The sequence below is a fragment of the Chamaea fasciata genome, unplaced genomic scaffold (assembly GCF_029207755.1).
Source record: "Chamaea fasciata isolate MVZ Bird 193981 ecotype frontalis unplaced genomic scaffold, bChaFas1.0.hap1 SCAF_5, whole genome shotgun sequence".
Classification (NCBI taxonomy): domain Eukaryota; kingdom Metazoa; phylum Chordata; class Aves; order Passeriformes; family Sylviidae; genus Chamaea; species Chamaea fasciata.
In genome coordinates, this window is record NW_027094090.1 from 40,499,669 (window position 1) to 40,516,352 (window position 16,684).

Below are 16,684 nucleotides of genomic sequence, written 5' to 3' on the forward strand. Positions count from 1 at the left end.
CAGTGAAAACTAGTGATCAATCAGGAACAATTTCACATGGAGAAGAGGCGGTTTCATGCCTTGCTACGATATTCTTCTTCTCTTTCTCCTCCCAAACTCATAACAAATACAAATAAAACACTAATTATCAGGTGGAATTCAGCACTCAGTCATTCATCTGAGCTGCTTAGGTTATATATATGAGAGAGAAACACACACTGACAGACTGACAGTTAATGGAACAGCTTTTAAATAAAAATGTCTTTTAGAAGAAGAGTTAAGAAAAAATGCACCTCAAAGTCTCAAGCAATAAATCAAAAGTGTCAGTACTAGAGCATGTAGTGAATGCAATAGATTAATTTGTAATAATTGCAAATAAAAGTTCTTTTAAGCACAAAACCACAAATGTTGTATACTTACCAAAGTAATTTGTTCTGGTAAAGTTGACCAATTACTGTATTACTTCTCTCAATATGTTACATTATTCATTCCAGAACTAAAATAAGAATGGAATTTCTTAGATAAGTTTCAAAATTGTCTATGAGAATGTTTTTGCTTTTTAAAAAATTAAGAAGCAGCTTAAATGTCAGACCATGCACCTCATTTTTTTTCTGTTAATTCCCCTGCTATCCTGCAAGCAGGATCAAAGTACCATAATTAATCTTCCTTGAAGTAAGGACAGTGTATAAAATTTTTTAGAGTTAACAAAATTCAGCTTCTAGAAAATTTAGAAAATGTTATTTCTGTCCTGATGATCATGCTTCTTGCCATTTGCAAGATACTTGACAGTAGTTGCAAACCTTTGTGCCATGCCAAAAAGTATCCTGAATGTATTCCCTCATTACTTTACTGCACATACCTACTAAATGTATGTTCTGCTAATATTAAAAATATTAAAAATTATTTACGACCTAATCTGAAGTGTATTGGAAAACAGTTTTAAAGTGAGGTCATGTGATAGTGTAGAAGAGAAAGAGGATATATTCCTCAGTTCTGTTAAATCCTAACCCAGTGGCAAGAAGCAAACAACATAGATGGTGGTTACTTTAGGTAATTGTCCTTCTCTTTTCGTCCCTTGAAGTTCACTTGTTTAATTAAAAAAGTTTTCCTAAGATGTTAGAGGGAAATAAAATCTTCTCTGATTTGAGACTGGAGATAAAAGAATTCCAAGCTCTTTGCAGTTCAAAAAGCTATCCGCAGATAAAAGCAGAGGAAGAAGAGAAAACTGCTGTAGGTTTGGGAAACTATGAATGAATATGGTACCGCTTCCACCTTAGAGGAAGAGCTGTGTTCTCCTGGATATTTAGAGTTATATGACAAGGGATGTTTACCCCTGGATACTGAGGTCTGAGTCTCCACACTGAAATGACTAATTTTCAAGGATTTTTAAATCATTCTGGTTTAAATGTATTTGTAAATGCTCTTTTTCAATCTTCTGAAACTTTGGAAAACTGTAACGCTTTGGGTGTTCTTTTAAGCGTACAGTGTACATTCATGTCACTGATGACCACACCACTTCTCAGAAATTTTTGGGTGGCTGGTATGAATCGTAATTCACAAGAATGTTTGTCTTAAAAGCTAAATTAAAGCCCATCTATTATGAAACTGGAAGTATTCAGTATAATTTTTAATACCTCTTCAGTTAGTAAATTTGTGTAAGGAATACCGGAAAAAACAGAACTGTTGCATGTGCTTAGCTGTACAGTGAATAATCTAGTGAGATTGCTCAACAAGGGGAGTCCTTAGCATGAAGAAGGGCTGGGTGCCTAACTTTATCATGCATTTTAAGAAAGAGCTGCTTATTTCAGGTCAAGACAAGATGCCAGGCTAATCGTTAATGACTTGCAAATACCTCCATCATATTCTATCCACTTTTAAAAGTCTTGTAGGCTAACATTTTCTCAACTGAGTAAATGAATCTCCAGGTTTCCAAGCAAGCCAAAACTATTGTTTAACATCTGTTTTGTTAAAGCCATATGGATGCACCTGGTGTCTATGAATTCATCTTTATACATGGAATACTTTTCACGCTGAACTGTTAGTGAGTGTTTGTGTCTCTGAAATACCAGTTACCCAAGTTTTGTTTTCAGTATTTGTTTTCACGTTACTCTTTGTAGTAACCTCACACTTCACTCTCTCTTTTTTTTCTTTTTTTTTTTTTTTTTTCCCTCATGCAGGGGATTACTACTTCAGGAAAACAGCAGGTTTTCAGAGGCATTGCATTACTATAAACTGGCAATTGGTAGCAGACCCACGCTAGCTTGTAAGTATTTTAACTATACAAGCTTGTATAATACTGACTATAGTTTTCATGGAAAAATTTCGTACTCTTTAATAACACTTCCTTTTTTTTCAGAAGCTTTTAAGTCAGAAAGCAAAAGGTGAAATTGTGCCCTTGAAAGCAGCTTATTATTAAAAGTGAAAGTAAACAGCTACATTTAATGTGGTACAAGTAAGAAGCAGATAATGAATTAACACTTAGCAGCACTACTAGAACTTAAAATGCTTCTGATCTGGGCTGTTGAGCCACAGATACTACTGCCCAAATTTTCAGCTCCTGTTTTCTGTTTCTTACAGCCAGTCCCTGATATTTATGTGAGTGAATAATACAAATATTTTTTAAGTATTTTCATTTTTTCTTTCTTGCCTGGGGTAAATGGAGAATAACCTTTTGGGTGTTGCCAGTAATAGGTTCCAAAATTAGGTGGTGCTGTTTGAGATGGCTGAGACTTTTGTACCTTCAGTATTAATCTTCTCTGTATGTATATGTTTTTATGTATATTTATACTTTTGTAACACTTCAAACAGTGGTGCTGTATGCTTTATACAGTCCTAAAAAGAGGAACAAAATGGAACACCCTGCCTAACCAGTGATTCCTTCCCTCAGTCTTTATAGTCACGTTCTATCCTTGCCTGTGAAGTTCTACCTTTTATGTTCACATGTTGCATGTTCACACTCACACCAATGAGTGCTCAGTGTTATTCAAAAACCAAATTAGATAACCATGGGATCTCTACAAGATACTGCTTAGAATTGGAACAGTAGATATAGCATAATAGAACTCCACTAAAAGATAACATTTTTTCCCTCTTCACAGCTGCCTATTTAAATACTGGTATCATCCTGATGAACCAAGGGAAGACAGAGGAAGCCAGAAGGACTTTTGTGAAGTGTTCAGAGATCCCTGATGAAAATCTGAAAGATCCTCATGCTCATAAAAGCTCTGTTACCAGCTGTCTTTATAACTTAGGAAAACTTTTTCATGAACAAGGACACTATGAGGTGAGACTCCAGATTTGTATATAATATATTTATAAAATTTTCCTATAAAAATAATATGTACTGCTTCCACCCAGACTTTTAAAATTTATCGCATATATGATTGAATTTCACCAGATCAAGATTAACATTCTTTACAGAGAATATTTGTTCTCTACAGCCACTGGTATAATGCTATTAATTAGTAGTGTGATGTTCTCATGTCAGAGTCAACATTAGCAGTGGCCACATCTGATATGTGTTAGTTCATTGATTTTGGCTTTGTACCCATATGGGTATGCAAGGATAAAACCTGATTAAAGGCCAGTCAACCTAAAGTATAGAGTCATTATAATTCAAAACACAGTAAGTCCATCTTTAGCTGGAAAAGTGCAATTATGCTTGCATTTCAGTCTCCAAAAATAAGACCCAGTTGAAATAATTTAAAACTTCGGTGCTTGAAAACATTCCCCTGTATGTTATTTTCAGATAACTTGACCTAAGTGTTAAAGTGGGTTGGATATTTTTAATGTAATAATAAACTGCACCCAAGCCATCCCATCTCATTTAAACAAGCAACTGTGACTGTTGTGACTCTCCATTTTCTCTGATGAACTTTACTGAAACTGGTCATTCACTTGAGGTTTGACCTTTAGCAGTATTTGAAAGACATTCATTCTCTCTTTGCATTGTCAGGCATACTTCAGAACAGGAGTTGTGGGTGATTTTGATCCATGTAAAGTGTTCCTGACCGTGACAGTTATGTCAGCTGTTTCAGATCAGGCATGTACAAGCTGGACAGACTCCCTGTCATCTGTCTGCTGCATCCAGCTCTGTCAGATGGAGTTACTAATTGGTTAAAACACAGACAGCTAATGCATATATACAGAGAACAGCAGCATGTTGTCTGCACAGCCGATAGAGTGTAGAGTTGGAATTCAATACCTGCAAGATACAAGAGCTTTTAAGAATACAAAACTTCAGATGTCTTCCTGGTGGTCATTGCAGCCTTTATAAGCTGTCACTACTTGATGCAGAACTAACAGACTGACCAGCAAGCATCCAAAGTGATGAATGACTAAATGTGTGATCAGGTAATTCAAGGCATAGTACATTTGCAAAGGGACTGCAGTTTTGGCTTTCTTGACCTTATAGTGCATCTCATCCTTTCTGTGGAACAGGCTTCAGTTGTGAGGATTATGCTTTGTTATTATTTGGCAATAGACAATGATTTCTTTATTTTTAGGTCACTTATCAGAATGTCCTTTGTCTGCAGTTCAATAATACTCCATATTCTTTGACAGACTTTAGAATTTTATGTTTATAAACTTATCAGTCATTAAGTGGTATAACAAAATGTCCTCATTACTTTTGCCTGGAAAAGAAGTTGCAATATTGGAACTAACTTGATCTCTTGTCTACAAGACTCACTGAATTTGGTAAAATTCAGGTAAAAAAACCTTTTTAAAAGGAGAAATTTTGCACTTTCTGTGGCATTTTTGATGCCAATGTGTTTTCTCTGTCCCTGCACCTTTCATTTGGGGAAGGAGGATAGTTTGGTCTTACTTTATTTGTGAAAGGATGCTTTTTAAGTTGGTGTTTTCCCACCTGTGTGTCTCTTTTCAGGAGGCCCTTACAGTTTACAAAGAAGCAATACAGAAAATGCCAAGGCAGTTTGCACCCCAGAGCCTATATAACATGATGGGTAAGTCCGTTGTTGGTGCTTCAGAATGATATTTGAGGAGTCAGAATGAAACAAAAGACGTTATGCAGGCAACTGGTGCTCAAATTAATAGCCTAATAAAAGCCAAAAATAATTAATTTCTGTAGAAGTCTAACCAGGTTCAGAGCTTAAATGTTGGCAGCTGCAATACTGGATAAGGTACAATAAATGGTGAGACTTTTAGGCACTGGATGCCTTTAAGAGTGTCAGTGTAGCAGTTTTACATTTAGAATGCATGGATTAGTGTTTTTCTTTGTCTCCAGAATCTCTCATCCACTACTTTGGAGGCCCCATGTGTCCACATGTTTGTGGGTGTTAGATGTTGAAATACCTTGTAAACCAACAAGGTAAAACCTACAAACCCACAGAGATAGTTGTACTTTTTTTTTTTTAGGTTGTGCCAAAAATTTATTTCCAGCTGATGTACTTTAGTTTAGATGTCTACAATGGACAATTTTTCTTACTTTTCTTCAAGGACCAGATATCTGTCCTTCAAAATTTTAGGACTTCTTTGAGTACTGCAAAAAATGATCACTTTATCTGTGAGGTGTCTTTTGTTTAACTTCAGTACCTCATATTTTTCATTGCATTTTTATATGGAATACATTAAACAGATAAAAAAAAAAAGAAGATAATATGAATTGTTACTTATAGTACTCAGATCTGAAAACAAGAGGGCTGGTTCTTATTGTTCCAGAGATGCTTGTAAGTGGAATTCCCTCCCAAAGCTCGTGTGTTCCTGCTAAGCACCCTCAGTGTTTAGCCCGGTACTGTCTTGTTTGGGAAAGAAAAGGATGTATGAAGCTTTACTTTAAAGTAGTTCAAAGTGGAACAATTAAAAGTATCTGTGGAAACAATGAGGATCAAGAGGAAGTATATGGGGTTTTGTGTGGTTCTCCCCACCAATGCCTCTAATACAAGGGAGTGTATTGGTTGATACCTTTTGCTTTTACACAGTTGTTGACTACTTATCCAGGAAAAGCATCTTTTTTTAGCACCTTACAAGTACTAGGGAACAGGAAAAGATCAAATTGTAGTTGTAATTGATGCTGTATATTTGAAAAATGTAAATATAAGTGCTAGCTTAAGTAGTTCTCTTGCCACAGTGACAAAGTATCTAATGTCAGTCTAAGCACTTTCTTTGCAGTCCATACAGTTCAGTGGAGAGTTCCTTCTCCCTGAACACTAAGCCTTACCAGACTGATGCTAGTGGCTAAAATCCATAAATTGCACAAATTGAATATTACATATACTTTTGTTCATTGCCAGTCTTAGTGAAATTATTGTTTTATCAACTTTGTCAGCATTTGCTTATCAATTTGGTGATTGTATCAACAATCACCACTGTGTGAGTTAAACCTCTGCTTACTATCGGCGTCCTATAGTGACTGCTGAAATACTGCAGTGCTTCAGCAAATTCTCTGAAGTTTTGACTGCCCTCTTTAGTGTAGATACATTTTTCATAATTCTGATTAAAGTCTTCCTCAAAATACAAAATTGGAAAACCTAAACCAGTGCTGTTTCTAGCATGTAATGCTTATCCTATTCCGAAGAGGCTTGCACTACTCTTTTTCTTTTCCAATGAATAGGTGCTACCTTTAAAATCACTATGACCTGTGAGTTTTTTCAGATTTTTCCCTTTTTTTAGGCTCAGGAGGCCTTTCTCACTTTCCTTTGTATGCACAGTCTGTGATTCCAAGTTCACTCTGTTCCTGGGGTTTGCATTTTTTAACTCACAAAAACACAAAGACTGGCTTAGTCCTTTGCCCAGGCTTGGCTCCTTCTATACTTCCTCCCTTCTCTCCTTAGCCCATACTCTGGTTTCTGCTTCCTTTAAGCTGCTGCCAGCACTTCATGGATGTCCTGGTGGCATTACAAGACATGGTCAACTGAGTGTACCTTAGCTTCTTGTGGAGCTCTGAGAATTTCAATTTACCATTAACATAGCTTATATTTGTATTTTGGTTGCTGTTGTGATGGCAGCTTTTGCAGGAAAGACAGAGCTTGCTTCACACTGGTTGCTGAAGTGTTGCTTGTAGGTTGCTGCAAAGGCAATCCAAGAGGCGACCTAAAGTTGGGTAGCAACTTGAACAGAATGCAATGCAGCTGTATTAATAGGACTCACACTGATTTGTTCAAAGCTGTCCTGGATGTGTCTACATAAGCCTACATGGCTGCATTTAGTCTCTCTGACCTGAGATGATAAGACAGAGCTAGGGAGCTGTGCTTTATAGTGTGGAAAGAAAATCATAACCTCTGGGGAGTAATGAAGCCCTTCTGATTTAGACATCTATTTTTGATTATACACATCCTGAAAGCTCCTTCTCCTCTAAAAGGAGCTGAGATGACTAACTTAGACTTAGTAGCTCGAGTTGGGTGAGATAAATCCCAAACACCTTTTCAGTCTTCTCTTTGCTTTGTGTGTGACAGGATAACAAGGCAACCACATCCATTATCAGGAGGGCATCCGCTTTGCAGCTCATGTGGGGTCACTGAGTATCAGAAGGCCGCCTGGAGTGTTTATTTCTGTTTTGATGTTCAAGACAAAATTATAAACACATCCACTATAACACTTTCTTTTATGAACAGCATTACATAAACTTGTCTGCCCACTTCTTGCCTTTAAAAGGGAGACTAGAGGAACTGAAATAGGCCAGTCCTATCTCGTGCACTTGCAAGTGCATAAACCTGACTGAGCTGTCCCCACTCTTTGTATCCTTATTGCTGGGGAGGAAGGGGGAGAAACTGGGAAGTGCTCCCCATCTGCTTGGAAAGTAGCAGAAGGAAGTAGTCTTCCTCATCTCCTTAAATGTGGAAAAAGTCTTCACAGCTTATTGTGAAATCCAAGAATAGTTTGAGGATTATCTGCTATGGTTCTTATTGTGATTATTGTATTCCCAGTCTCTGGCATTCTCTTGGCTTGGTTGAGTGGCACACATAATGCTACATATTAGCATGTCATATAAGGAAACAGTATTTCCTCCAGGTTTTAATAACCATTCATGCAATTGAAGATTTTTTGGAAAGGTTTTTTTCTCCTGTGTGATGTACATGACCTACTTGAAAGGGAATAAACAGGAGACGAACTGTTTAAAGTGAATCAGGTTTGAACTCCAGCACTCTGAGTGCAGTAGCATTAACACTCCAGCAGTGCTAAGTCTTTCCACCACCTGCTTTCCCTGTCTGTGTTACACTTCTTTTCCTGTGCTTGCTTCTATTGGCCTTTTGCTCTGACAGGCCCAGTGACTCATTCCTCTGGTGTGTCAGTCTGCCTGAGAGACTCTCATCCTTTAAAACACTCTGTAACTTGCATCTTAATGAGAAAAAGAAGTTTTGGGGCTCAAGAAGTGGGCATCCATTTAACTTCGCATTTTTTTCATTGTAAAAAATACAGGGCTGTAATACCAGCATCAGATGTTCTAAGTTTGTGCATGTGAAAAAGTTGCAGGGAAGATTTTGGTCTCCTGTTGCTGTGATTTATTTTGCCAGGTGTGCAACAACTCAGCTAAGGAAACCATATGTTTCACTGGCATTGTATCAAGAAATAAAACCTTTTCATTTTTTTTCCTTAGGAGAACCCGAAACAGCTGAAAATTGAAACTTTAAAACTAGAATCAAAATAATTATTCAACAAGCTGTATAAGGTTGGCTTGGTATTTATTTTGTGTATACCATATAGCTTTGATGTAAATTAAAAAGTACATGCTAAGGTTACACAGATTAATTTGCTTGGCATGGTGACTTGCATTACAAAGGAGAGAGTCCAGCTTAGCTGTATTAAATAGGTAATATATTTTGTTTAAAGTTTCAATTAAAGCCTGAGGTCAAAAGATAAAATGGTCCCTGTGGGATCTTGAACACTTTAATGCCAATATTAGGATTGCTGAAGGATCAGCCTCTGCTCTAGATGTCTTTTGCGTTCCTTGAAATCTGATATTGTACAGTTGATTGTATTGCATTGCTTTTAAAACCACACTAGCCCACCTGCTACAGTAATTCATACTCCTGACACTTAAGTGGTGTGAAGTGGACCATGGAGGCTTTATTTTTAATACCAAACAGTAACAAGAAAGATGGTGGGATGGCATTGTTCAGGCTTAGATTGGCAAGATACTGTCACAAAGACAAGTGTCTTGATTGCACATCATCTGCTCTTGCTAACTAACGTCTGAATGTCTCTTTTCAAATGCACTTCAGGGAAAGCCTTACAAACATTTTTTATGAGAAATGCAAGCCACAAAATGCTAACATTGCAGGAGTGAATACAGTTCATGATGCACAAAGTTTAAATTTCTCCTTGCGAATCTGCTGGATTGCACATGACAGAAAACAAATCATACACAAGTGTACAGTCCAGAAAAGGGGAGCCAGATTTTACATCTGGTGCAAAGGTTTGTGTCTTATGTACAAAGGCTTAGCATGCAGAGAGACTTTCTGTGTTGATGATTATAACACAGCTATCACTTTACTTGATTATGCTTCTGGGTGGATGTGGCTGTTTCTACAAACCTGTTACTATTGTTAAGGCTCCTATCTCATTTACCCTTTGCTCCCATTAGATGCTTTCTTATTGAATTATTTTGAAATATTGTTTAAAACTCCAGGAAACCCTTTGGTATGGTTTTACCGTGCATGCTGAGCAACACTTAATTTATAAGATCCAAAGATGATTAAGATGTGAAATACACACTCTACATCATAACTTAGGCTGAGTATGGTACCTGCATTTATCTAAGTTTTAGTCATCAGTGTGCTTCATATGCATCTTATGAAGTTTTGCTGGTAATTTCTTACTAAGTCTACATTACAAGTTGTTTTTTTTTTTTTTTTCTTTTAAAACTAGCTTGGATGGGAAAAGGGTTTTTTTTCTTCCATATCTACATTTTATTACATGTTCCATGGAAATAAGAATGGTGTTGTCTCCAGTGGTGATGGGAATAAAATGCTGGGCTTCCTCCTCTCCCCCTTCCCACCCTCGTTCTGATGCTTTAACCCTTCCCCCTCTGAGACTTTGCAGACTGTGGCAGTTAATATCTGATGTCCAAAGCTAAGCAGCTAAGTGCTGCATCCAGCTGGCAGCCAGTCCCTGGTGATGTTCTGCAGGGCTCAGTATTAGTGCTAGTCCTGCTTTAATATCTTTACTGATGATCTGGATGAGGGGATTGAATGCACCCTCAGTAAGGTCACAGATGACACTAAATTGGGTTGGGAGTATTGATCTGCTGCAGAGCAGTAAGGCTCTGCAGAGGGACCTGAACAGGCTGGACTGATCGTGGGTCAAGGCCAGTTGTATGAAATTCAATAAGGTGAATTGCTGGGTCCTGTACTTGGTCACAACAACCATAGGCAGGGGGAAGAGTGGCTGGAAAGCAGCCCAGAGAAAAAGGGCCTGAGGGTGTTGGTCACCAACAGCTGAACATGAGCCAGTGTGTGCCCAGGCATACTGGCTTGTGTCAGAAGTAGTGTGGACTTTCTGTTCTCTGCACTGGTGAGGCCACACCTTGAATCCTCTGTCCAGTGCTGGGCCCATCACTATAATGAAGACATTGAGGTGCTGGAGAATGCCCAGAGAAAGGCAGTGGAGCTGATGAAGGGTCTGGAGCACAAGTCCCACAAGAAATGGCTGAGGGAGCTGGGCATATTTAGCCTGGAGAAGATCAGGAGAGACCTTATCTCTTTCTTCAACTGCCTCAAAGTAGCCAGCTGGGGGGTTGATCTCTTCTGCCAGGCAATCAGCAATACAACAAGAGGAAACAACAACAAGCTCTGCCATGGGAGGCTGAACATCAGGAAGAATTTATTCTCTGGAAAGGTTGTCAGAAATTGGAATGGGCTACCCAGGGAAGTGGTGGCGTCACCATCCTTGGAAGTGTTCAAGAAGTGACTGACTGGATGTGACACTTGGTGCAATGATCTAGTTGATGTAATAGTCAAAGGTTGGACTTCGATGATTGATGTCTTTCTCCACCTAAATGATTCTGTGCTTATAAGTATGAATATTCAATCTGATTGCAGTGTCTCCTGTGTTTTTGACTTTGCTTTGAGGGAATGAAGCAGAGTATGAAAGTAGCAGCAGTTGATTGCTGGAGATGGTAATTGATTCAATGTTTGAGAGCCTGTTTGGGTTTTTTTTCCCCCAGGTTCCCTGATTTTCTTAGTTTTATCTCTTTGGACTATTGATCTATATTTTAATGTTAAGTGCTTGAGTTTTCTTAGGTAATGGTCTGAAAAAGCTGATTCTAAGGATGAAATGCATTTTTGTTTTAAACATGCAGGGTTTTATATGAAAATGAGTATAACATTTGCAGACCAAAAAATATGGTCCAATACTGAAATTGGACTACAGGGATCCCAGTTAGGCATGATTCTAATGGAAGGTGCTTCTATTAGTTGAGTTTTAAAGAAACCTATACGGGCATTGGAAATTAAATTACATATCTTGTGTGAGTTCAATGCCTCTATTTTTGTCAGTACACTGCTTTCTCTGGAAGCCTTTGTGCAGCAGGAAACAGCTGTGCAATATCCATGCTGTTCCATGCTGCATCTGATGCTATTTTGCCCTTCATTTATATATGTTTTCTACTTTAGGTATTTTCCTTACAAAGTAGCTTAGTGGTCTAATTAAATCAGATAAGGCTTTGCTTCAGCTAATTGAGGCCTCTAAGAATTTGTTCAGCCTAAGTAAATGTGAATTGACTCCAATCCATCAAAAACCCTGATAAAATACAATACATTCCTTGAAATCTTCAAGGAGATTATTCTGTAAAAGGAAAAAAATTGACTCCCAATATGTTTGGTCTGTGCAGAACTTGATGCTCACTGTGTTCACATGCTTCAGCTGTTTCAGGGGAGATGTGCATGTGCTGCGTATTTATAACCAAAATTGTTGAGCTGTTGCAGTATATCTTATACATCAGTGTAGTATAACATCAAACAAACTGTGTTTCCAGATTTATTATGTTACTTTATGCACTGGGAAAAAAGAGGGAAGTCATGTATCTAGAGAGGTAGGTGCATTTATGGTAAGTGCATCTGCAGCCTTGATTTGCACAAGAAAGCTGCTCAGTTGCATTATAAAGATACAAACTCCTTGTGGTATTGCAACACACAGGGACTCTCCATCATTTCCTAAGGCAACTTGTTTATACTCCCAATTAAAAGAAATGATGGAAAAATTAAATTTAATCCTGATGGAATATATATATTAGAGAATTTTATTGTCAAAGGGCATCTCCATCTTCCTTTGTGTGTTGACATCTGTGTTTGTCTTGTTCACGTCAAATTTTATGTTTCCTATATTACAGTTTTACCACCCTAAAATTTGAGGGGCAGCTAATTAGCATAGAATGATGCAAGGCATATTTACCCTACATTGTCTCCTTTATGGAGATAATTTTTCAGTTGTCTTTTCCTTCCTAAAATGAGGACCACTGGAGGGACATATCTTCATAATCTGAAACTATGGGTACCTTACACCTGTGGAGGTACAGTGCTTTTACATCCACAGTTCTGTTCTACTTTCTGGTTAGAAACTCTGGCATGCTCCCTACCAGGATATGACTTTTGCTTGGTATGACTACATGCCTCTGAAACAGAAAAAACATGAAATCAACAGATCAAATGTTAAACTAGAACCATGTAGCATACATTCATGTAAATGCTACCTAATTTTGCTTTTAAACTAGCTTTTTAACTATACATGGTATGTATTGGAAAATCTTGTATCCTTTTTTAAAGTTTATTTTTCTTACAAACACATTCCACTCAATTATCAAGTAAAATGTTAGCCTTTAGGGAAAATGGCTGCTAGCAAGCTAGTCTTTTATTAGCATCATTATTTAATATAAATATTTAATGGTTTTTTATGATTGTTATGGGATTTTAGTTAGTATTCATTATATGTTAATTATTGTTAATGCTATGTTAATCAAATATATTTAATTATAAATTATATCCTGGCATGATTTAAGTGGGGAGGTTTTGGCTAGTTTATTTTTTTTGTGGGATTTTGTTTAATTTTATTTTGAAGGATTATTTTTAAATTCCAAGGATTCTGAGCTAATATGGGAAAATGCTGTTGGTGAATGGTAGTTTTGCAAGTAGTCTATCTTTGTGTTAAATAAAATCTACTTGAGTATAGGGATTTTAATTTTGGTGGTTTAAATCAAGCTAAAAGGTATCCTGTTTCTGATTTCTTTGAAAGTACTAATAGAAATGTTAATGAACTTTGTATGCACTGCTTTAAATTTGTTTCAGTTGCATATTAATGTTTTTGTTGCACTACATTAGTAAATGAGAATTACAGGTTAATAATATATGATCTTTCTAGTAGAATAAGACAAGAAATGGGTTCATAAAACTCAGAAAATGTTAACTGAACTAACCCCTGTGAAGCTGGAAACAGTTTTGAAATACTGATTGGTCCCATTTTACTCCAGTCATCTGTTAAATTTATTACCACCACTCATTGTACAGGCAATGGTGCACATGTCTGTGTTGATACAGATTAGGGACTGGAAATAACTGACCATTTATATCTTGAGGTTTTCGCTGCCATGGATTTCTTTCTCTGTTGTTGTTACATCTGCTGAACTTCACAGATCTGACAAGTTTTATTAATAAAGTCTCCATGTGTGATCTTTCAGATTTTCAGCATGAGATTTAAAAGATTTTGCAAAAAAAGTAATTGTTTAAGTAAATTTAGAAATCTCCTTACATGTTGGTTTGCATATTTTCTGCCAGTGGAAACTCTTTTTATCTTTCTGATATCTAAATCATTTGTGTTGCTAGTTTATAAGAATGCATGATTGTAAATGGCAAATATTATTTTTCTTATTTTAATCTCAGACACACAAGTGCATCCTGAATTACAGAAATCAATCCATACGTGTTTTCTCTGGTGTTTCATTGGAAATTTATCTCAAGGTGGCATAGCTATTATTAAATTGCATCAGCCTAATGCATGAATTCACTTGATTGAATTGAATGATTCAGTTACCTGTTGCTTGATTCTGTTCTGGGTTCTGAGTATGGCAGTGAGGGGAGCTGTTGTCAGTTTTCAACTTTTTCTTTTCTTCGTTCAGAAGATGGAATGAATAACTTACCCCCTAACAGTGCTTCCTTCTATAGTAATCTATCTTCTAATTGCTTATAATATTGGAGTTCTTGATACAGGTTCCTCAGAAAAAATGTTCAGCTATAGACAATTATCTGCAGCTATCAAGAATTATCTGCAAAGAGTCACAGAATTGCACAATCAGCTGAGTTGGAAGACACCCAGAAGGATCATTGAGTCCAACTCCTGGCCCTGTGCAACACTATCCCCAAAAGTCACACCATGTGCCTGAGGTTATTGTTCAAACTCCTTTTGAGCTCTGTCAGGCTTAGTGCTGTGACCACTTCTCCAGGGAGCCTGTTCTAGTGCCCAACCACCCCCTGGGTGAAGAACCTTTTCCTAAGAATCAGCCTAAACCTCCCAGCACTACTTCAGGCCATTCTCTCAGGTCCTGTCACTGGTCACCACAGGGAAGACACCAATGCCTGCCCATCCTTTTCCTGTCCGAATGAAGTCATAACTGCCATGAGGTCTCCCTTCAGTCTCCTTCAGGCTGAGCAGCCCAGCTGACCTCAGCTGCCCCTCATATGGCTTCCCCTCAAGGGCCTTCACCGTCCTCATTGTCCTCTGCTGGGCACTCTAATAGTTTAAGATTTCTTATGTCATGGCAGCGAAAACTGCCCCCAGCACTGGAGGTAAGGCTGCCCCAGTGCAGAGGGAGGACAATCCCCTCCCTGGCGATGCTGTGCCTGATGTCCCCAGGACAAGGTTGGCCCTCCTGGCTGCCAGGGCACTGCTGGCTCATGTTCAACTTTCTACCAATATGGACCTTTTATGTGGTGCTGCTTTCCAGCCTTTCATTCCCTGATCTGTCTGTACAGCCAGGGTTGCCTCATCCCAGATAAAGAATCTGGCACTTGCTTTTGGTCAGCTTCGTATGGTTGGTGATTGCCCATCTCTCTGGTTTGTTGAGGCCTCTCTGCAGAGCCTCCCTGCCTTCAAGGAAGTCAACAGCTCCTCCCAGTTTTCATCTGTGAAGTTCAGGAGAATACAGTTTCTTTCTTTACGTTTGATATTTAGATTGACATATTGTAGCTTTGTTTCTAGGTGCCCTGCTCAGAAATGTCTGAGTTTTAGGAGTTTAGTTTGTGAAGTAGTTGAGCTCTTAAAACCTGTTAAAAATCGAATTTGCAAGTACTCAAAGTTTTTAAACCTTTCTTATATCAGAATCCATAATGAAAAGTAGATGAGAACTTGGATCTGTTTGATATTTGTCAGTGCATTCAATCTTTACTACCCATAGATAATAGCTCCATCACTTCTGGCTGCTTACATTACTCTTGAAGCATCTTGTTAATTGCTTGAAACTCAACCAAGCTGTAACAGGTTGGGGTGGAATTTTCCACTTGAAGAAAAGAAAAGGACAATATGGATTCCTCATTTCCTGTATGCTAATGAAGCAGGGTCCTGTGGGAAAAATAGTATGCAATCAAATAATTAAACATTCTGCATTAAAGCATGCAGCTAGGGAGAGGAGTTGAGGGGAGCATATAGCTTGACTTCTGGCTTCTTTCATCCTTTCAACACTTAATGACTTTGTTTAGTGCAGATAAAGTATAATACTATGTCACTTATTTGTGAGTAATGAGATAGTGGAAAAATCACATGTGAAATTACTATCACGGATTTTGGTGTTCATGTTCTTTTGAGGTTTCTTATCTGTTTGGATTTGTTTGTTTTGTTTTTTTTAGCCTGGGTGTTTCTGTAGGGAATTGTTCTGTCTTTTTGGCCCTAAACAGCAGCAGAATTACTTGAGTGCTTCTGTGTGTGTAAACAGATATCCAGACCAGTGCATGAGTACGAAATGCTATGTAGATCTTTGATTTAGGACAAGTAGACTTTTTTCCCAAACAGGGATGCAAGCCTCTAAATACAGCAGGCTTGTTTGAAAAAAGGTCTGTTTGCTCTTAGCAATCATGTTGGTTTCCCTTAGACTTGCCTCAGCATGACTTCTTTCACTACATCATGCTTATTTTATCTGTGGCCTGAAGTTTTGTCATTTTGTATGCACCACACCCTAACTCCTGAAACTCAAAACTTATGTGCCACATTTTGTTTGGGATCCTTCTCCTCTGGTGACAAAGATAGGAAAAAAAAATCTGACTTGGCCTTGTCCAATTTCCTTTTATGAAGAAAATCTTCCATAGCCTCTGTAAATATTTAAGATAAAGAGATAAAATAGCTCCCATGCTATGTGTTACTTATTTTTCCTCTCTTAAGAATCTTATTCTCAAAGTTTTGGGTGTGTGGTAGTTGGTTTCCATCTCAATTAAAGAACTTTCGTTCCTCGGTCTCCTGCTATTTTCACAATTATTAATTTCCATGTAATGCAGAACTAGAGGCTGTGACTCTCCTGGAGACAGCCTTAGCTGGTCTTTACTTGGGTCAGCTATAGTCTCTTGATCCTCCAGTAGTAGCATTTGATAGCCTGTGACTTCATAATTTTTGGAAGATACTCAGTCATTTATTAGAAATTGATCAGCTGGTGGGATGATGAAATTCTGAATCTTCAACTGGCTTTTTAAGACTGTCAGTGACCTAGGCAAGGGCACGTTTATATCCAGAGTCCTTGTGAAAGAGCCGTGTAAGTGCAGAGTGGTAATCTGAA

The 16,684-nt window shown here is 37.9% G+C and overlaps 1 protein-coding gene across 4 annotated transcripts in view; it reads left to right on the forward strand.

Annotated features, from left to right (window-relative positions):
• Positions 1 to 16,684, forward strand: part of TMTC2 (transmembrane O-mannosyltransferase targeting cadherins 2) — a 236,503-nt gene that overhangs the window by 162,941 nt on the left and 56,878 nt on the right. For all 4 annotated transcript variants that reach the window (XM_066183320.1, XM_066183321.1, XM_066183322.1 and 1 more), the window contains 3 exons: positions 2,157 to 2,242; positions 3,078 to 3,262; positions 4,865 to 4,943. In XM_066183320.1, coding sequence (XP_066039417.1) covers positions 2,157 to 2,242; positions 3,078 to 3,262; positions 4,865 to 4,943 — 350 coding nt within the window. The remainder of the gene's footprint in view (positions 1 to 2,156; positions 2,243 to 3,077; positions 3,263 to 4,864; positions 4,944 to 16,684) is intronic.